General features: G+C 36.3%; 1 protein-coding gene across 1 annotated transcript in view; it reads right to left on the bottom strand.

Moving 5' to 3' along the window:
- MME (membrane metalloendopeptidase) overlaps positions 1-22,655 on the bottom strand; it is a gene marked incomplete at its 5' end in the record, with an annotated part of 91,520 nt that overhangs the window by 5,243 nt on the left and 63,622 nt on the right. The window contains 6 exons of the mRNA XM_084231244.1: positions 2,389-2,465; positions 2,794-2,889; positions 4,723-4,788; positions 4,907-5,040; positions 6,466-6,585; positions 12,869-12,927. Coding sequence (XP_084087370.1) covers positions 2,389-2,465; positions 2,794-2,889; positions 4,723-4,788; positions 4,907-5,040; positions 6,466-6,585; positions 12,869-12,927 — 552 coding nt within the window. The remainder of the gene's footprint in view (positions 1-2,388; positions 2,466-2,793; positions 2,890-4,722; positions 4,789-4,906; positions 5,041-6,465; positions 6,586-12,868; positions 12,928-22,655) is intronic.

Genomic DNA, 22,655 nt, shown 5'->3' with positions numbered 1-22,655 from the left:
CAAAGAAAATGAAAGTTATAATTTTATGTATTAACAAAATATTAAGTGCAGTTTAAAATTAGAGAAAGGAAAAAGTTACCTACGTACCTAATATCACTTTACCAGGGAAGAGTTACTGGTATTCTGAACTATGCTGACATAACAAAGGAGCAAAAATAAGCCCTACACTGTCTACTAATATGGAATATTGCAAGATCCATACACTCTGTTCGCTCGAATTCATGTTCTGTTCATCTCTCTAACCTAAAGATAATCCTAGTACTAATTTTCAAACATATATGGAATAGGGGTTTCATATACTTAACATTAATCCTTTTAGCAACTTTGATGATAATTTAATCCTCATTTTATAGATCAAGAAATTGAGACACAGAGGTTAAGTAACAGTTTGTCTACTACAGAGTACAGAGACATGTGTGGAACACCAGGGTTTTTTTACTTAAAGCTTGTTTACTTTTGTACCATATAAGTGTAAGGATATATTTTATGAGCTAATATGAATGCAGGAATGGGACAGTTACAGGCAGGTAATGAAGTACCAGGAAAGAAAAGTAAAGAAAGAGAGAAAATGCCTAATATTAAACAAAATGAAAAGTCAAGAAGCATCATCACTGGTGGTTCTGTAGTGCAGAAATAAATAGCCTCACACACTATAACTTTGACGATTTTCACTAAACTAATAAACAGCGTATCTAATTGTCACAACAATAGTTTGTCATAAAAAAACCTAGTGTAGATTTTGTTCAGGATACTGTGCTATTAAGGCAGGAAGGTAGGAAATGTATTTTAAACAGAGAAATTTTAATGCAGTGGTTAAGATAAAAATATTAATACACAAGAGACAAATTTTAGCTATCAAAAAATTAATTACTTCGCAACCTTTCATTCTTCAAAGACATCATATGTGCCAGGTATTAAAATTATACTGAAATTCACCTAGTTTTCAATGGAGACATGCTTTTGTTCAGGAAGATGTGCAGGGTGAAGCTTTGACAAAATAGATTGTTATGGTGATTTGTGTTAGCGTGTCTGTTACCCTCAGATTTATGTTTTCATGTCTTAACTTCTGAAGTCTTCAGTACGGAAAAAGACAACTTTTAAACATTAAAACTAAAATGTACTTAGATAAACCATAATGAGAACTGACCCAGTGACTTTTGTTGCTCCTTACCCCAAATGTAGCTAATTTGGATATCTAACAAGACTAAATTTAGCTTGAATTATACACCTTAGAGACATATAGTAAACAGTTGTTAAGAGAATGAATTTTGAAAGAATGGTTAAGGCAACTACTAAATGATAAAGATGACCATAATGATTGTGGAAAAAAACTGAATAAAATCTTTCATTTTTAAAGGCACTATTTTATTATTTCATAACGGAGTGTGGTTTTTCTCCACGAGTCAATGATCTGGGCAGGCCTTTTAAAATTCAGCCCATTAGTTCTCTTTTGTTCTCAAATTATGTTTTCCTACCAGTCAACAAAATGTATAATTTGTTTTTCAGACTATTTTGCCTGTGAGGTATTGTTGATCAGCAAATCAGTAATTAAAAGTTTTGTAGCCGGGGAAGCGCTAGGAATTAAAAGCTCAGTCCTAAAAAGGGTGCACCAGGAGCTAGGATCTCTCATTCAAACTTAGGTCAGAGTGACTCTCAAGCCAGTGTTCTCTGAGATTTTATGATTTAGGAAGGGCTTTAGATATCTTCTAGCTCACTTTTCTACTTTGTAGAATATCTGTCTCCAGCATTCTACTTACTTATTAATTTATTTAACTTATTAAAGGTTGTTGGTTTACATCATTGTTTATATTTTGGGAATAGAGGATCCCTCCTTCATGTGTTATTACCGTAGTTACTCTCCACCAAAGCATCCGAAGTCCACTGCCACAGTCCACTGTACTCCCTCCCCGTTTTGTTTTTGCCCCTACCCCCTTCTGGATTCATGAGTTCTATAATCAACTTTCAAGGGTTAGATTTTAAAGTTTGGTTTTATCTGACCTTTCTCTAGCATTCTTGTTGGGCTCTTCTATGACCTATGCTTCAAGCTACTCTCTCCTGGAGTTTTGGGGATAATATTATACCATGTTGGACAACCTCTAGTTTGTGCCAACTTTAAATAGAGCTGCCATTTTGAGGCAACATCTTTGTTGGGCTCCATCAAGTATTTAGCCTGTCATGTATATCCTGAAGATAATAGCAGCCAAGAGCTCTGCTTGTGTAAACATGATATTCACCTTGATATGTTCTATTGATCCTATCTGTGAGCTTCAGAAACAAAAACAAAAAATGCAAATTTTATAGAATCAGAGTTGGAAAAGGCCAAATTCCAAGTAAGAAAGTGATGGAGCCAATACTGGAGCACCCTGACTGCTGCTCACACTCACGCACCTGAAATTGCCTGGACTGTGCACATCTGTCTTAATGGAGTTGACAGCATACTCTGGCCTGTAGGTCCCACACCACACCTAGGGATTAGAATAGAAAAAGGAAAGCAGTGTTCAATTTAGGATTATTTGTTGGGGTAGGATAAGGGAAAAGCAGGCTTCCTATTGCAAAAACAAAATTGGAACTCTGCCTTCCTCAACCATTTGCTCTTTAAATAATGTTCAATGACAGGCAACCAGGAACATAATTATAATTAATGTGATATGACAATCTGTTACACAGAAATGGAAGTCAAAGGCTCTGCCACAATTGATTAAAACAAGAAAACTCAGCATGCAATATCTAACTGACTATGAAATTACAACTCAAAACAATTTTCGTACCTATCAGTCAAGAAAGATACAATACCTGGGCGAAGTTCAAGAAGAACAGTTGTTTGTGATTTAGGTTAAGTCCAGGAAGTAATTTTTCTTCACCATTTTTTTTGACATAATTTTGATAGGCCTAGAAAAGTTAATGAAATGGAAATGTGAGGTTTATAATTTCCAAGTTTACATATAAATCTATGCAAAATATCAAGTAACCAAGTAATTAACCTTTATATCAGAATCATAGTAATATATTTAGGCATTGCAACATACAACTATTTCATAGATTAGAAAGCAAACTAGAATTTACTTACAAATGCTCTGAAAAGAACAGGATACTGATTACCAGATAATAAGAGCTTCACACAAGTCAGATGTTCAGTAAATGACAGGTGAATGAATGAATGACTTAAATAAGTGATGAAAAACTTATCTAAGTGTTGTTCTATGGGTAAGTGAGTCCAGTTAGTTAGTGGAAAGGATGCTAAGGGAGTATGTCGTTGCTATATTTAGCTTAGTTACTACTGATTGTAACTCTTAGTTACTTACTCTTAGTAAAATAGATTCAAGTTAGACTGTTTAATTCTTGCCAAAAGTCAAGGAAATCTCTTAAGATCTCTGAGACTTAGTATCTTACGATTTTAATAAGGATGAGCAATTATTTCAGCCCCATGAAGATAGGGAAAATAGCCTGAATCCCAGTTACATTAGGAAGAGGAATTTAGGTTATTTGAATGTCTGAAGTTCTTGATTTTTAAGGATTTATGGAGACTACCAAAAATGTAGTTTTCCTTTATTAAATGTATATAAGAAAGGAATTGATAACAAACCTTTTGAGCTGTGTTACTTCCAATTTAATAGAAAAGAAGATGATAAATTAGCAGAAAGCATATTTCATTTCTTCCTGCTTGCCACTGACATAGATATATTAAATCTCTACTATACAAAGATATTGATGTTTCTTCTAGTGGTGATGTGGAGAAGACTTGAGCCTGCTCCTTCTTAGGAAGCTCATAATCTAGCAGGGGATAAGGCACTGCCCAATATTTCATGCATTTGTAGAAAATACAATAAAATATTTGCACAATTATAGTTTGATCCATTATTAAAATTGTGTACTTGTTCAAGGTGAGGCTCTCATTGGAAGTACCATCAACCCAAATTTTGGCTGGATTGTTACAGCAGCGATTCTCCATCTGACTGTATATTAGAACTACCTTGAGATTATTTAGAGTGCCAGTGCCTTCAACTTCCAGGTAAAATGGAGTTAAAAGAACTGGATTTATCCTGCCCACTGAAACAACCAAGCAATGGGCAAAATATCTGAAACAGTGGTTTGTATAATAACAGAAATCTGGCAAAAAGGCAAGAGATCTCTGTGAGATGAGTATCAAGTAAGATGACCCCAAAGAAAGCTCCAGCTTATTTTTGATATACTCTTCTGGGCATAAGAGTTTGGAATACTACAAAGCTACATGCTGGAATTAAATCACTCAGTCCCTCACTCTGTCATTGTAACTGGAACTTTAGTTAATATCATGCCTGTTGTTTATGTTAATATGGTTCACCTGATGTGAAACTATAGGTCTTGTTGAGTACACTGATCAATGACTGCAACAATTCTTTTTATGGGATATTTTTTCTTAAAAAATTATTTCAGTGATCATTTCTTGAAAAATGTTGTACCCTGTGTGGAACCTGCATATCTCCTCATTCCTGTTGCTATAACAATCTATGTTTTATATTCTCCTTCCAAGATTCTTAGAAGCTTATAATAGACTGGCATTCAGCTCAATCTGTATTGCCTCTTTCAGTTAGCATATTTACAACCCCCATCAACTTGTATATTTTCCATTTATCATTTATCATTTACATATATGCTTCTTTGGCAAAAGGCTTTAAACGAATACTTGAATATGACAAATATATATTACAATCAATGAGGTAGGAAGAAAATAGTATTACTCACTCTGTATGCTTGACCAATACCTCCATTATCAGCAATATTTTCTCCCAGGGTATTAATTCCATTGAGCTATTAAAAAAAAGATGCTTAAAGATCCTTAACTGTATTTGGATTGTTAAGAAAACATCAGTAATTACCTCAGTATTGAACATATTCAAAACTTGTCAAGAGAATACAAATGACATACGTGCTGTCCTCCTGCTAGGTCCCAGGAGAAGTTTCCATACTGGTACACCATGCATTGGGATTGGTCTTTAAAGTTATTTGCAGACTGTTGAGTCCACCAGTCAACGAGATCTCCATCCTTGTTAAAATTTCTGCCTGTAAAATATATATATTATATAATATATACATACTATATAACATATATATATATGTAAAATGGGAGCTCGTTACATGAAGTATTACAATAAACTATCTGTAATTCAAGGGCAAGGACTGAAATACCACAGTGAGAGAACTTTGGACAGGTGATAAGGAAACTGCTACCTGTTCCCATCCATAGTTGACTGCCAGGCCTTCTTTGCTGATATGCACTAGTATTAATTCAGATATTCTACCCACTAAGCTCCTGACTTCTCAGTTAAGGCTACCAAAGAAATCAGGATTAGCCTCATGCCTTGTTTCTGATGGATGGTTTTCACAAGAACCAAGTCTGTTTAGTTTGATGTTTTGAGACTATAGGAACATTAATATTTTTATTCTGGTATTTATTCATATCTCTATCACTCATGAGATAGTTGAGCTGTTTCCCTTTATTTCAAAAGTAAAGAAAAGTTGCCTTTCTTCCTGGAGCATTTCTGCTAACCTGAAATTATACTGATCCCTTTTTGAGCTGCAGCAGGAATTATGTAAGTCAAATGTTTTGACACTAAATTGTATCATCTTTTAAATAGTTATCTGTGATGTAAGAAAATGCTAAGTAAATGTAAGAAAACAAACTACCTGAACTCACCTCCTGGTTCCACCAGTTCCTAGCTCTGGCACTTTGAGCAAACATAAAAGTATGTGCCTCCATTTTTCCTCTTTTGAGAATGGAAATAGTGTTAGGACCTACTTGTGGAGATTATTGTGTTGCTTAATTGGGTCAACTGACACATAGTAAGCTCTTTTTTAAACTGTAGCTTTCCTGTCTCCCTTTCTTTCTCTGTCTCTAGAAAGTTGGGTGTAGACTTAATCATTTTCTCTCTGATTCTCTTCTTATTTTCTTTCCACTTGCAAGCTAATCTTTGTCATATCTTTACTTCTTTACCTCCTCATATGTTTACTTCTAGTCTTATATTTCACTGAGACTCTAAATTTATTTGTTATTTCAGTTACCATATAAACATTTAAATGTCTAACTGTTTTTATAACCTCTTATACAATAATAGGTATAAGAAAGCCAAAAGCAGGCAGAAGTCCTGGTACAAACACTTAAAGTGCCCTCTGGGCACCTTGCTTTTTGATTTCACACCTGCTTTTAAGACATGGACCTGCTCTTTAAAAGTCTAAGGAGATAAGACATGAACAATTATGAAATAAGAACAAGTGTTATCATTGGTGTAACAAATACTACAATTTTTCCTCAATGTGAATATTTGTTTAATTCACTATTAGAAATTTCTGATTTAAAAAGAATATTAAATGTATGGTGATTGTTAGGCCTATGATACACTGATGAGTGAGTTTTTGTACTGTTAAATTATAACTCAATCAACTTTATTTGGATATATCTCAGTCAAGGAAAGTGTCACTAGACTTTACCATTGTCATCAAAGCCATGGGTGATTTCATGACCAATGACCATGCCGATGCCACCGTAGTTCAATGAATTAGACTGCTGGGCACTGAAGAAGGGGGGCTGCAGAATGCCAGCTGGGAAAACTGCAAGGGAAGAAGATGGTTAAAGATGAATTGTGGCATTATTTTGTGACAGCAAGCCTGGGGTTGGCTTCTTGCCTTCTAAGCTGTTTTCCAATATGTCAGTTTCACTTAATTATATACAAAAATGTTCTGTGATAGAAAGGAATTTAGTCCTTTTATTATTGATGGTGACAAAGAGTTCATCCCTAAGTGGGGATGATTTATAGTAACAACTCACTTTACAATCTATTGTTTTTTCTACTATAAGGAGTTTAAAATAAAGGATAATTATCTTCTTTCAGAGTGTCTTTTCTGCTCTTGTCAATATTTGAGAAAAAATAGTTGCTTAATAAAACAAGTATTACTTTTTGAAGTTTTTTTTTTTTTTAACATTTTGCCCAGTTCATTAGCTTACTAAACTGCAACTGAACTCAAAGGTATGCCCAATCACACAACCCTACTTTATTTATTTTTCTTTTTAAAAATTTTTTACATCGTGGTTCATTTTTAAACAAGTTTTGCTTTCCCCCACCTCCTCAGGTGTAGTCCCCATGGAATTTCCTTCACCAATGCACCCGGGCACCATCACCTCAGTCCCCTGTGCTCCTCCCTCCCTCCCTCTGATCCCTCTCCCTCCTCCTCCCCTGCAGGATGTCTCTGATTTATAATTGTCTGTTTTTGCTTTGTTGTGTTTTGTACTGTTATTATTTTTTTACACTGATGTCTTATCTTGTTCCCCATTCCTGCTATAAGTGAAACCATCCTATATTTTTCTTCTTCCTCTGGCTTATTTCACTGAACATAATTCCTTCTAGCTCTATCCACATTGCTGCAAATGGCTGTAATTATTTATTTATGGTTGTTCCCTATTATTTTCATGTTTTTTTTCACCCCCTACACCTCAAATATTAACACTTTGAGAGAAAAGTTTTTTGTGTGGGCATATATTTGTTTATTTGTTTGCTTGATTTTGAGCCCACTTGTTTTGTTGTTGTTGTTGTTGTTGTTTGTTTTTAGTTCATCATCTTCAGCATGTAAAACTACAACAGTGCCTGGAATATTTTAGGTATTCAGGAACTGTGTTGAATAAAGGAATAACCAATGGGAAATGAATGAATTTCTAACTATGCTGTCCTAAAGACTTGTGATTTTTTTAAAGATATATGTATTTATGCATACAAGAGTGCGGGGGGGGGGGGTGAGCGGATTCACCAGAGACAGAGTGGCAATAGAACAGGCAGACTGACTCAAATACACTGCTGAGGGGAGCAGCAGGCAAGACAGGAGAGGTCTGCTGCCCCATGTGGGTAGCTCCCTGGCCAGCCAGGGATTGAACTTGTGCTGCAGAGGCTGTGGACAGCTTCATAGGTGGCGTCTTAACCCCTTGCGCCACCAGGGAGGCCCAACACTTGTGATTTTTATGTCTCCCTGACAGCTGTATTAACTTGCTAACTTTCTCACTTGGATGTCTTGCAACCTCTTTCAATTTCACGTGTTCCAGTTTAATTAGAAAGTCAGGCCATATGCCATCCTTCTCGTAGCATCCCTTCTGTATCTCCTCCTACAGGTCTGTCTTTAAATTTTTTTTTTTAATTATAATTTTGGGGTTACATTTTTACTCTTCCATATGTGCACATGCTTCACTTACCCATGACCAAATCTTCCCTTCCTTCCCCTAGTCCCTCTTTTCCCCTAGTAACCAGTACATTTTTCACTAAGCCTAAGATTTGTTTTGCTGTAATTTGCAAAGATGTATTTGTTGACACAATTTCAATGGCAAAGGAAACAGAAGCAAAAATAAACAAGTGGCACTACATCAAACTGAAAAGTGTTTGTACATCAAAAGAAACCATCACAAAAATAAAAAAGCAGTCTATAGAATGAGATAAGATATTTACACACCATACATCTGACCAGAGACTAATTCTAAAATATACAAAGTATGTGTACAATCCCCCACCAGTCTTACTGCCACCATCCTACTGCACATTCTCATTCCTTACCTCAAGAATTTCTTAACTTCCTAAATGGTCTCCCCGCTTTCTGTCTCACACGATTATAATCTATTCTAATCGAATCCATCCTGCAGTAAGATTGAAGTTTAACTCTGGTTGTTATCACTACCTGCTATAAAACCTTAGATGGCTTATCAGTGCTCCTTAGCTAAACACAGTGACCACCTTCTTCCTGACATTTGTCTCCATAGCCCTCTGCTTCTTCACCTCATTTTCCCCTCCTCTTTCTTCACAGTAATTTTACCTTTCATGTTTTAAAAGTCTTGTATCCACTGAGTGACTGCAACATAATATTCTCTGATTGAAATAAAATCTTCAGTATCAACACCTATCACATGCAAAATCCTAGGCCATTGCTATGTGAGAAACCAAGATTATAATAGAAGGGCCCTGACCTTAGGAAATTTAAGATCTGGTTAGCACCGAGTAGCATATGTTGTTTCTTTGTTTTTCAGGTGGGCTTATTATGCCATCTAATCTTGCATGAGTTTCAGGGATAAATATTAGATGTTACACTGGACGATTTAAGAGCCCTCCAGACCCTTAAAAATATCTGAAAAGAGGCTGTAACATTCAAAATAACAAAATAATTAAAAAAAAATAGGTACTTTGTCCTTGGAGCATTTTGATGAAAGTTTTACCTCACATGTAGCTGTCTGAGCTATCAACAGTGCCAAGAAATTATTTTTAGCTTAGAGGATAAAAATTATGTGCAGTACTTTATTAACTTAAAGTGAACACTATCTCCCACACTATGTACTTTGATTAAAATCCACCCATTATATAAAATGCTCTTATGAAACGTGCTATCAAGACTAAACATTAACTGTAAAGATCCTGCTGCTCTAATTATACCCTGAGAGATGCCATTCTTCTGGCAAGTGATAAGATTTTATGGTTATATTAAATATTAGTCTTCAAGTTCAGCTTTTGTAAAAAATGACTTCTCCTTCTACTCTGCAGTGAGGATTTTCCCCATTAGTCTTACTGCTGTTACTAGTAGACCTCACTACTGTGGCTAATAAACCACTGTTTATTTGTACATTTTTTTTATGTTCAAATTGTCAACAAAGAACTGTGTTCTGACTAAATTTACTAGTTAACTGAATAAGTCATTAGTCTACTAAACGAAAATACTGTTTCTCCTCCCCCCACTGCTCACTTCCTTGTCTTACTCTTTTTTTTTTTTTTAAGACTACAAGGAAATCAATTTTAGAATCTTTAAAATAAAGTTCAAGCTTCCAACCAGGTAAAAAAAAATTTTTTTGATGGAAAAAGCAAAATGTATTTTTTTTTATATTAAATGGAGTAACAACATGTTGGGAAACACTGACTCTTAACTTTTAAGACTGAAAGTAGGACTCCTAAGAGTAAGACAATTTTAGAAAATGTAACTATCTCAAGCTATTCACAGACAACTTAGACTGAATAAACAAAATAATCCATCAATTTCCTAAAATTGGAAAAGAAGAATGCTATAGTAGTAAGACTTTCCATCTGACTTGATCATTTCCTTGGACAAGACTTTAAGGTTTAAGATGATTGAACAATGCCTGGAATTTACAGAGAAACATTTACCAAAATATTCACATACAACCTTCTAACAGGTGTCTAAAACTTCATGGAGCAAATGTGCAAGGAGTAGGAAGCAGTGAGTTTGAACACTTTCAGTACCTTGTTGTCTTGTCTTAGAAGTTGACTTTTTTTATTTATGTCAAATGATGCAGATAAATTAAAAATTGAAACTAGTCCACATGTATGAATTATGAACAAAAATGGTGGGAACTAAATTAAAAGTAGAAACTGTTAACATGAATAACTCCAAATGTGATAATAAAACAAGTTCTTTTTTACTATAATGTAAGAAGACCAGACTCATGGGAAATTGTACATGATCTAAGGAACTTGGCATGAGGATGAGTGGATCCTTTCTGAGACATATGCTATTCTAGTTCTGTAATGCACACAAATCCATTAGAAAGTATGGCAAAAGTTATATCTCTACATATATACAAACACACACACCATGCATTTCTATCAAGAAGATGAATATTGGGGGTCTTCAATTATTTTTAGTTAAGACAATCCTCATTTTTGATGATTTAAATGAATTGTCAAAGAGAAAATACACACGTCAAAGATTTCTCCTCCGGCGTGACACTTTCCTTTTTTTCTGAACTGCTGTTATTAGCAGACAACCGTGTGAAAAGAGGTGAACAATATTTCAGATTTCATATTTTCATCCAATGAATTTATCTGAAGAATCTTTAAGGTCTTACATGTTAAGAATGTGTATTGCAACCAATTCCTAATTATGTAAAGAATAATTGTCTACTTTGTGAAATGCTAAGCCACTTGTATCTTTTTTCTCCTCTTTCTGTTTGGTTATTTGGTATGAGGGTATTCAAAATGAAAACATTCCCAGGGCTTCTCTGATCAGGGAATCTCTGAGTTGGGTCAATTATGAGCCAGCTACTGGTAATTGGGGTTAATTCAGAATCAAACAAGGTCCTGTGTTGACTAAATTCTGAAGACCTGCCCTAGACAATGGTTGAAGGATAGAATGTCATAGTAGTCCTCCAGAGGGTCTGTGTAGCTCTTCATGTTGGGATGATAAGCACCCAGTCTGATAGGACACTCTGTCTTCCTTGAGATGGATTAAAATGAAGCTCTATCCCTAAGACTGTTCTTAAAGCAGAACTATAGTCCTAAGGTTGCTTCACTTAGTCTTGGGAGTCTGTTAAATGTAAATACTCTAGTTCAAGTCTGGAATGACCTAGATCTTGCACTGACAGAACTACTGCATATCAAAGAGGTCTTCAAAGCAGAGCCCCTCCAGAGGTAAAGGTAGTTTAAGAAAAGATCTGATTGGTTTCTAGGAATACATTCAGAGGAGGCCCTGCCTGGGTTCTGAGATGATCTTGAAGCAGGCTCTAGTCTAGGTTTAGGTAATCATTTTACCAGCTGGAAAACAGTAGTCTAAACTTTGAGCAAACTGATTTTAACCTGGGTGCATATTCCTTAATTATTATCTGTAAGTTATATAAAGACAACCGTTTTGTTTATATTATTCATTGTCATGTCATGCAAATGTATTAATGATTTACTCCAAAACAAAAGACTAGAGGGAAATGTAGATAACTTTTAAATTTAACTCTTCCTTGAACTGAAAAGCAATGGGAAAAGGCATAATCAAATGTAAAAATAAAAGTTATAATTTCTCTTATATTTTATTTTTTTAACCAATGGTAAAAATCTTACAGGATTTTTTCATTATTTTTAAATTAATTAGTAACAGAATTCAAGAAAAAAGAGATTCTGGGAAGATTCTGAGATGTTAAGAGAGTGGTTAAGAACAATCTTCTTTCTTGTTTCTTAACCACACTTACAAATTAAGAACTGTGTTGAGTGTACCTTTAGAAACTCGGTGAATGGTTTATTTAGAATATCTTTGACATTACTGAATTAGTTGGGTCTCTTTCTACATACTATAAATCTTTGGGGAAAAATATGATAGTTTAAGAGAATTTAAAGATGTCAGTTTAATCCCAGGAAGAGAAAAAAATACATCTTACATTATTTCTTGGTTTTTCATTACGTCATTCACTCACGTTATTACTTCTAATGCATATTTTTGTGATATTATTTTTTTAAAATTTTTTTTTTTTTTTTGTGGGACCCTCGCCGGCGGCCGGGGAATGAACCAGCGCTGCAGAGGCTGAGGGTAGCCTCGCAGCCCAGCGCTCAACCGCTGCACCACCGGGGGAGGCCCTTGTGATATTACTTTTAATTAACACATGATTTTTTCTCTTTTGATCAAAAAATGTTCAGTAAACACAACTTCGTACGGCTTGGCCTAACATAATTTTTAACTTTCTGAGTCCCATGAAGGCTTCTATGAATTCCCAGGAATACCGGATCTCTGAAAATCTGGATATTGGAAACTTAAACCACTTTAAGATGCTGATGCCTATAAAGTCTTAAGGTCCATAAACTTTACGGAGACAAAAGGGACTCTTAAAAAGTATTTAGAAATAAAATAAAAATACTTAGAGATAAGATAACTCATTCAGCTACAAATGAGAATATTATAAAAAATAAAATGACTTAGTGTGATTTGTACTAATTAGAAATTTTGCTATTTTAGGGAAAAAGGGGTCCTTGACAGATTTACTTCAAAGAAGTATATTAATCAATAATTCAGTCTCAGCTGTGAGTGGTATTATAAATTGGTCATGCAATCACTACAGATATGGACTAATAGAAAATTATGTAGAAATAGACCTTACCTATCTGATTTCTGCCTGAAGAATAAAATGCATTAACTACAGCAGCTCCGCTTATCCACCTAGAGAAAACATAAGAACTTGTTACACATGATGCTGCATTATCTGATTCAATCTGATCACCATAATAAAAGCATTATTACCATATCTAGATGAATCTTAACATTCTCTTGAAATTGGATCAACAAATTAAAATTAACTCACTAGGCAAGAGAGCTCATTTGAAAGTATGTCTACTTTTTTTTTTTTAAGATTTATTTATTTATTTATACAAGAACCAGGGTACAGGCCAGATGCGCGGGAGGGTAAGAGGATTCACCAGAGACAGAGTGGGGAACAGAACAGGCAGACTGATGAAATACACTGCTGAGGGGAGCAGTGGGCGCAACAGGAGAGGTCTACGTGCCATGTGGGACCCTCGCCTGGCGGACGGGATCGAGCCTGCACTGAAGAGGCTGCAGACAGCTTCACAGCATGGTGCTCAACTGTCTGCACCACCAGGGGAGGCCCAAGTATGTCTACTTCTTGAAAAATCAGAATATATCCAGGTCTGCCCTCTTTTATTAGCATTAATTTTTGCTAGGAGGTATCTGACAGCACAAATCACATTCAAATATCTCTTTGAAAATCATAATGGAAATGCTGCAATGCATTTAGCTTTATGTTCCTGATACTTGGTAACTATGCTGACAATTCTGGAGTAGTTGAAAGACTATTGAAGGATTTCAGATTTAATTACATTTAAATTTTTAAAAATTCTACAGAGAGCTTTTTTGGTATTTATTTATGAAATGCCATTGTTTTACATCCTTGTTATTATTTACATTTTAAAGGACAGATTTATTAGAAAAGGAAAAAGAATAAAAGAAGTGCCTACATAGACATAGGCAGGCAAGAGAGCGCTCTCCATCCTTGTTATTATTTTAACTGTACACAGGTGTGGTCACTGTGGCTATCCCAGCACAAAGCACCCACAATCCTCCATTGTGCACAGTCTTTTGGAACTAAGATACCCCTTGGAAGTTTGTTAGTTTGAATAATGTGCCTCTGATTATTGCCATTTAAAATAATTTTTTAAAATGCAACATTCCAGCTAATTGAGCAAAGGTAGAATTTTGCACAACTATAAAATGAATTCCATGTGGTTCTTAAGAAAGAAGAGTGGTCTGCTCGTGTATACCATGATCTAGACACAGTATAGGATTTTATAACATACAATTTCTGGATGCAGAAGACTCTAGTGCAGTTGAAAAGATGAGAAAGTTGCATAAAAACGCTGGCAAAAGTCTGAATAAGAAAATGGAAAGAAAGAGCCCCCCAACAATAACGACAATAATTCTAGGGCAATGTCATTCTGCTCAGATGTTATAAAGACTCATGCCAATAATCATTGTTAAGCACTTTTGAACAATAGGAGTAATATTCACAACTTAATAGATGATTACATATCTCCTTATACTCTGTGAAAAATCAACACTGACTTCATAAAGCCTCTTAAATATCAGCACATATGCATTCACTTAAGGCAATCATTTATTATCATCTAATGGCTTCATTGTAGTTATTCCACTTTCAAGGCAACAATTAGTGTGGCAATCATTATCCTACTCATAGAAAGAGTTTACAGTAATTAGTGCAATGAAGTTAAATCAGAACTGTTCCCAGACCTTTCTTTGCAGGGTAAGCAATACAAAGTCAGCTGCCCAAATCAGCATTTCAGCTACATTTTCAATAGCTATTGTGGGATGTCAGAGGTGAGTCCCATGTTGATCTCTAAAAATAACAGAAGTGGGCCTCCCTGGTAGCGCAAGAGGTTAAGTCTCAGCACTATGAATCTTTCGCAGGCCACTGCAGCATGAGACTGACCCCTGGCCAGGGAGCTAACCCACATGGTGCAGCAGACCTCTCTTGACTTGTTCACTGCTCTCCTCAGCAGTGTATTTCAGTAGATCTGCCTGTTTTCCTCCCCACTCTGTCTGGTAAATCCTTTTACCGCCCCCCACACCTCTGGCCTGCACCCCAGCTCTTGCTGGGGTGAATAAATAAAAAAAAAATCTGAGGGGGCACCACCTATGACAACTGTCTGCTAATTCCTAATGAAGTGTGGGTTTTACCTCCAATAACATGACTAAGACATCCACAAAAAAGATTTGACTTTTTCAAATTCAGGTAGCATTTCTGTGATTTTTCTTTAGGAAGGAAATCTGAAGCTGGAGGTTGTGTGTGGGTATGTGTGTGGGGAATGTCTCATCAGTTTGTTTTTTCTCTAGTTTGATGTTGTTTTCAATAGACAAAAACATTTTCAAACAGCACTGTGTGGCTGATATATCAATCCTCCCTAATTTCATCACAGCTGAGTCACCAATATTTTAATATTTCTTGCAGGCTGCTGACTACCAGCTTATAATTTTATTTATTTTAATTAAACTCCACTTGCTTCCCACATGAGTTGAGGTGACCCACAACAAAAACAAGTATTTGTAAACCCAGGGTTGTGAGACCAAATCAAGAGAGCAGAAACTATATAGTATAAGGAGATTTTGTATGTGTCCAATATATACAATTATATAAATAAAAATCAATGATCAGGAAAAATAATTTAATAGGATGATGTTGCTATATTCTCTAATTAGGAGTCAAGCTGATTCCAAGTCAAGTAGATATATTCTCATATTATGAGAATATAGGAACAGGAGTCAAGTTGATTCCAAGTTGCCTTGTAGGAGGGGCAATAGGAAATATGTTCATACTGTTCCAGAAACACTGCCATTGCCAGTGACTTTAGGAAGGTATTTCTGGTGCATCCTCAACATTTTGGTAGGAAACACAGTAGCATATTTTATATACAAATAGCATATAATTATTAAATTTTTAATTGCTATGAAAGTTAATTTAACACATTCCCAGGTGTCAGTTACTTTAAATTTCAGTTTCTTGATGATGAACTTTGTATTTAGTGACAGCACTTGGTGCATGTATCTTTTTTAAAAAATAAATGTATCAGAGAGAGGAATTAGGTCTGTGAAATAATGTTTCAGTCAGCAACAGATGTCAGAAGTAGGGCATGAATGAAGTATATATTACCCATCTCATGTTTACTGCTTTTGTAAAAGGAAATGCCATACCTTCTGTTTTCATGCTGTCCTGTTCTTCTGTTACATTAAGTTAGAAGGGTTTAAGACCACATTTTGATTACTATTTATAACTTTCCAGCAGGGAGGGTTTTGCATGTTAAAATGTCCACTGTGAATGATATCTTCAAGAAAATAAGTAGCTAATTATAACCACAGAACACACAAATAAAATTAGAATGATGGTGTTTTGGTGCACAGAGCTCTAGTGTGTAGAGTGTGCTGTTACTTCCTGGAATTCTTTCTGGTTTATCCTCAGACCACCCATGAGTGATTTTCCTGTTTCAAAAGCACAGGGCATTCTGCCCCTAGGAATGATCAGAACTTGAAGTGCTGTGTGATCAGATAATTACATCTTCAGTAAAGTGAGGATAATAGTTGTAAGTTCAATGTCTAATATTTACGATCAAGCATGAAATAGCTCACCATATTGTTGCAAAAGCTAAATTAAGGGCCTCCCCCGGTGATGCAGCAGTTAAGCGCTGGGCTGTGGGGCTGCCTGCACCCTCTGCAGCACCGGTTCTTCGATCCCCGGCTGCCAGCAAGGGTCCTGCGTGGTGAGACAGACATCTCCTGCCTCGCCCGCTGCTCCTCTCAGCAGTGTATTTCATCAGTCTGCCTGTTCTGTTCCCCGCTCTGGCTCTGGTGAATTCTCTCACCCTCCCGCACTTCTGACTGTGCCCAGTGCTTGTATAGATAAATGGATAAATCTTTTTTTTTTTTTTTTAAAAAGCTAAATAACAAAAGCTCTAAATTTCTCGATTTGGATGCAGCTTCAAAGTTTGAGGGAGAGTTTCCATTTAAGGAACAAATACAAATTTGACCCTGAATATCAGCACAAAAAGAAGAAAATGCACAACAGAAGCAAAACCCAATTGGAGACAATTCTTGCCCTAAAATAGTGGAGAGGCCTGATGATCTGAAAAGACCACTGGAAATTCAGACACAAGCAACCTTCTGGGGCAAGTGTCTGCCTGAGAGTGAAGCAGATCCCACTGACTGATTTCTCTTCCTGCCTCCAATGATCTGTGCCTGTAGGAGTTGGGGGTGGTGGTGGTGGGGCTATGTTATCCAAAGAGTGGAAAAACAAGAGGTAACAAAACTTTACTTTTAATCTTGGAGACATAAATTCATAGGTAGATATATTCTTGTTTGGAAGCATTCATGAGTAGAACAAAGACCGGCTTACAGGCAGCAGGGCCCTCAAAGCTGAAACAAGATGTGGATGGGAAATCACCCGACACACCCTTGGGAGGGGGACCAGGTGTTTCTCTTCTGTCTCTTATTACCCTGAAGAACCTAATGATGATGAAATAAAAGTGCATGGGTATCATTTTTATAGCAGGGAAGAAAAGCAGAAGTTGACAGCCTGATTCTATAGCCTTTTGGATAAAATAAACCCACACTATTGCAAAAGTACCTAGAATAAAAAACTCTTTTACCCACTCATGTGTGACTTTAAAACTTAAAACAACAAAATGTTTACTGCCTCTTTCCCTGAAAATGTTCAACTTCTCAGCATCTAGTGGTTTGGCTTCAAAGGAATTCCTTAAATATGATTTTCTCTGTTATTCTCAAGTACTCCTGGAAAGGAGAATTCTCATTTTTCTAATTGCAATAATCACTTTATTCTTGACATTAATTAATATCCTTATATCAAAGTTTCAAAGTTTTTTATTTACGTCATTCATCTTTCAAAGTATCCATGTGAGACAGATAGATGGCACCTCCAATTTTTAGGTGCAGAAACTGAGTTACAACATGACTATCCAACTATTTCCTAATACATTTATGAACTATGAGAAACACCTGGGAAAAGAATATGTACACTAGGAGAAAGAGAACCCAAATATCTTCCAATTAAATGCCCTACTTCTAAGCTGTTGATCTGCAGGATACAGAAAAGTTCATTACAACAATGAATGCCATTGCCTTGCCAACCCCTTTAAAAATGAAAGTGTTTGGAGTTAAATTGCTTCACACTTTAGGATTTCCCCTTAATCTGGCAAGCTTCAGGAGGCTGGCCTCCACACCACCCTGAAGTCATTTTAGAAGATCTTTCATTACTGAACTATAATAACAACAGCTGCTATTTAATGAGCACCAAGTTATGTGCCAGGCACATTACACAATATACAACCCCATAAGGCAAAAGTAAATGTTGTTATCCTCCGTTTATAAAGGAATCATTGAGGCTCAGAGGTGCCATGTAGGTTTTCTAAGTTCACACAGCTAATAAGAGGCAGAGCAGAAATCTTACATCAAGTCTGCTCACTCCCTCCACCCTCTACCTCCTACCAGCCTCACCACCTCTCACTGAGTCCACAGCTAAGCATTTTCCACTGTTCAAAGCATGTGATTTCTTTACCCAAATGCAAAAATCACAGTAGGCCCAAAGAATCTCATTGCATTGCTCATAATTGTTACATTTAAGAGCTGGTAACCTAGCTTAAGTGCTCTAAGCGGCTCACTAAATCTGAGAGGGGAGAGACAGGAGTCCAAGCCAGGCATTAAAATGAGAGAATCTACTTCCTTCAACATAAGACAATGGAAAGAGCTGCTCTTGTTTTCTCCTTGGAAGTCATTAGTCTGTTTGGTGTGTCTGGTTCATGTGTGTGATGTGACAAGTGTAGTTATTCCCACTTTGGGAGACCTATGGATGGATTTGTTTTCCCAAGTTCTTGGGATCTTGGGATTTTTCAGGAGACAACTGAAAGCTCTTCCATCCCATGTGATCCATCTTGACATGACAAGTCTTTGGCATGCTTTATATGGCAACTCTATAAAGGCAGGGATGTTTCATGCTTTGCTCTCTTTTATAAATTGTGATAAGAACACTCACCATGAGATCTATCCTCTTACATATGTTAAATGTACAATTTGTTATGCAGACTATAGGTACTGTACAATATGGTGGGTCTCTAGTTTATTATCTTGATTATGTGAAAATGTATGCCTGTTGATTAATGACTTCTGATTTTGCACTCCCCTAGTTCCTGATCATGATTCTATTCTTTGATTTTATGAATGTGACTATCTTAGATACTTTATATAAGTGGAATCACGCAGTATTTGTCTTTCTGTACCTGGTTAATTTTATTTAAGCATGATGTCCTCGAGGTCCATCTATGTTGTAAGATTTTGCAAAATTTCTTTCCTTTTAAAGACTTAAGAGTATTCCACTGTATCATACACCATATTTTCTTTACCCACTTATCTTTCGATAGGCAGTTATTTCCACATTTTAGCAATTGTGAATGGAAGAGCTAGTAGCTCTTTAACATTCTGATTTCAAATCTTTTAGATATATACCCAGAAGTGGGTTGTTGAATGTTTTTAGTATAATGTAATCCCATTTGCTTATTCCTCGTTTTGTTCTTCACTGTATCTCTTGGGCTAATAACAGTGTTGGGGACAGGATAGACAATATATAGTTAGGATTTGGTGTACTGATGGGTCTACTGAGCCCCATGAGTGCTGAGCCAGCTCATCCTGGGCTCTGGGAGAGGGAAGGCATGGCTTCCAGAAGGTGTGGCAACAGGAAGCTGTGTACCACACGGATTTTATCCTCCCAAGAGAGTGCATTGGTATTAAGATCTGGATTTCTTTTGCAAAGTTATCCCAGTTTAAAACTTCAACATTAAAATTATTTAGCACCCCACACTACCTCTCCTTCCTTCTCTGACGGCAAAGTGAAACAAAGCAAACCCTTCTTGGGTGCTAATTGAAAGGCAAAAATGTTTTAATTGCTAAGATATGTTTTGTTTCTAACAAACACACTGCAAAACTGCAATGACCACTGATGTAAAAGATGGAAATCTAGAGAAATCTAAAATTTTCATCTATTACAACCTGTGCAGAACATGATATACTACCATAGGGAATTAAAGTGATTTGTCAAATTTAGTCTATTTGTTATTCATTCTTTTTGCCTGATGGTATTTGAACCAAATTATCTTTTTTTTTTACAGATCTTCCCCAAATTTTGATACAATCATGGAGATTCATTTGAGCTGCAGGCCTTCAGCACTCTGCACACTCACCTTATATGGGTCTTATCCAATCTACCTGTGGGCCATTACATTTACCATGTAAGTCCTGTATAACAATTTTCCTTTTTGATAACTAAGTTCATTGATAAAAGGCTTAATTTGAAAAAAGACTGGTTCTAGAGATATCACTGAAGGGGAAAATCAAATGGGATATTTGGGGAAGAAGAGAGAAACTTCCCTACCTCTCAAGCATAGATAGATTCTTCTCTTGAGTCACTTGATATAGAGCACCAAGGAAATATGTCCTGTCTCACATTCAAGGCCACAGAATATTAATGCTGCAAGGAACCTAGAGATGTTATACAGTTTCGATCATTTTATAAAAAGGGAAACGGTATGACTTTTAAAAGGCCACAGTGGCAGAACTGGGACACAAAAGAGTGTCAGTGACTCACTTTGGTGTCAAAATTGTGTCACTTCACAGGGTCTCAACCTTATGCCATTTTTAGTAGTGTTGGCCTTTCAGGAAAAATCACATAGAGCCACTGCTGTGGGGTTGCCCGCTGCAGAAACATCCCTTATTTCAGGGGCTAACCACCATCCGGTTGGGGTTGATCAAAACAATAGCAAGCCTGAAGCCATGAAGCAGAGGCAGACATGAGCCACCCATTTTGTTTTGCTTCTAGTGCTGACATGTTACTTCAAGGGAGTATTTTACTAATAAGGCCTAATTGCTTTTTTAACAAAATACTGTCCTCGCACTTTGCTTAGTTATAATAGCACAAATCAAACTTCCTTTTGCCAATTTGTTGATCACCAGCCTCTTTCCCTAGACCGTGAGTGCTCAGGCCCAGGGCTGCGTCTTCTTCATGTCTTTATCCTCCACCGTGTCTAGCACGATGCTTTACACATTGAGTTGCTTGATGAGATCTTTATTAAATTGGCCACTGTCAATGGCAGTGTTTTAATTTTGACACATAAGCTTAATTTTGATGCAGCAATGAAATAAGTCTTTGTAGTTTATGAAAAGTAGCTCCATGGCTCAACAGTCATGATTTACAGACACTGAGCCTTCCTGTCAAAACTATCTCACAGAAAGTTCTGTCCTGAGAAGCTCACAAAATAATATGTCTAAAAACAAGGAAAAGAATTCATTTAATTTTGTTCCTATACAATTTTTCTCTTTAGAGGCTTCTGTTTATTTTATAGACTCTAAGTAAATAATCATGCTCTAGAAGTAAATCATTTTTGACATATTTCTAAATAATTATGCCAAGGGATATTACATTCTCAGTTCAGCACCATTACCATCTGATACTCTGACATGTTTGAAATTCTTCACAAATCCACAGAAGAAATAATGTTTGAGATGATTTTGAAAACACATGCTAGGCACTCAGACTGCAGAGACCAAGACTTTTCAGATTCAAGTCCCTGTCCTCTGCAGATGCTGACTGCTCAAATGGGCAGAAACAGGACCTTTTAGCCAAATGATTTAAGTGCTGGTGTGTCCTTGCAGACTCCCTGACCTTTTCAGTTTTTGAATTTGTGAAGCCGGGAGAGCAGCAGTAATGATGTTGTACCATCATCATCCATGTTGATGAAATGCTTAAATGTGACCATTTTTATTGATCTGCTGAGTTAACCTTATCGGCATTATACAAATTGGTTATTTTATCATCTGTTCACTTCCTAAATATTTTGGAAGATGGCCAGCTTCTGGTAACACAAATACATGGCTTTCATTTCAGAAAAGGGCTAGTCTAGCTAAATGTGACAAAATGTACAGGTGCTATGGACTGAAATGTATGAATGGTACATCATAGGCACAGGCAGAGAGAAACGTTATGGGGTGCTGTGAGGAAAAAGGTCCTACTGGTAATCTCAATCTGAGCCAAACCAGGTGTAGATTTCTGTTAGATGAATGAAAGCAGAAAGGGTGGTTCAAGGTAAGAGACAAGGAGGAGGGAGAGATGATTCAATGGCTTGGAAGTGATTGCTAAGGCTTGAGCTTTGTGAAGGGAAATCTGGAGAGCTGGTGGAGGCATGGGAAGTGTTTTATAGGCTTCATGAGACAGGTAGCAGGAACACATTGAAAGGTTTTCATCAGCAAATAACATAATTCAATGTGTGTCAATAAAAGCTCCCTGGGCAGTAGTATGGAGAATAAACTGAAGAAATGTGAGATGATTGGTAGTAAAATTAGAAAAAGTCCTGTAATAACTCTAGTGAACAATGACAAATGTATGGATTATAGACAGTGAAAATGGAGACCACCCCCCCGCCCCAATACCTGCTCCATGCCTATATAATACTTATCTAGCAACTTGTACATGGAAACACTAACTTTTAGATGGAGATTTGAAGTTAATATCACTTATTACAGAAATAGACCAGTCTAGGATGAGTCCCTGATTTCTATTTTTATAGCAATAAGGTAAAAGTTGTGGAAAATGTGAGAATATGGAAGAAAAAAATGATTAACTTTTGGTGAAAATGGTAATTATGCTTAGAGCATCAAATATCTACAAATATTTTCCTATGAAATATTTCATAGGTAGCTAGATGTTTGCGTCTGGAGCTCAGCTAACAGAACTAGGTAAAATACAAATTTTCAGTGGTCATGAGGACAGTAGAAGAAACCAAGAAATATCCAAGTGAGAACAT

Source organism: Talpa europaea (assembly GCF_964194135.1).
Source record: "Talpa europaea genome assembly, chromosome: 4".
Classification (NCBI taxonomy): Eukaryota; Metazoa; Chordata; class Mammalia; order Eulipotyphla; family Talpidae; genus Talpa; species Talpa europaea.
This window is presented reverse-complemented; position numbering and strand designations above follow the sequence as displayed.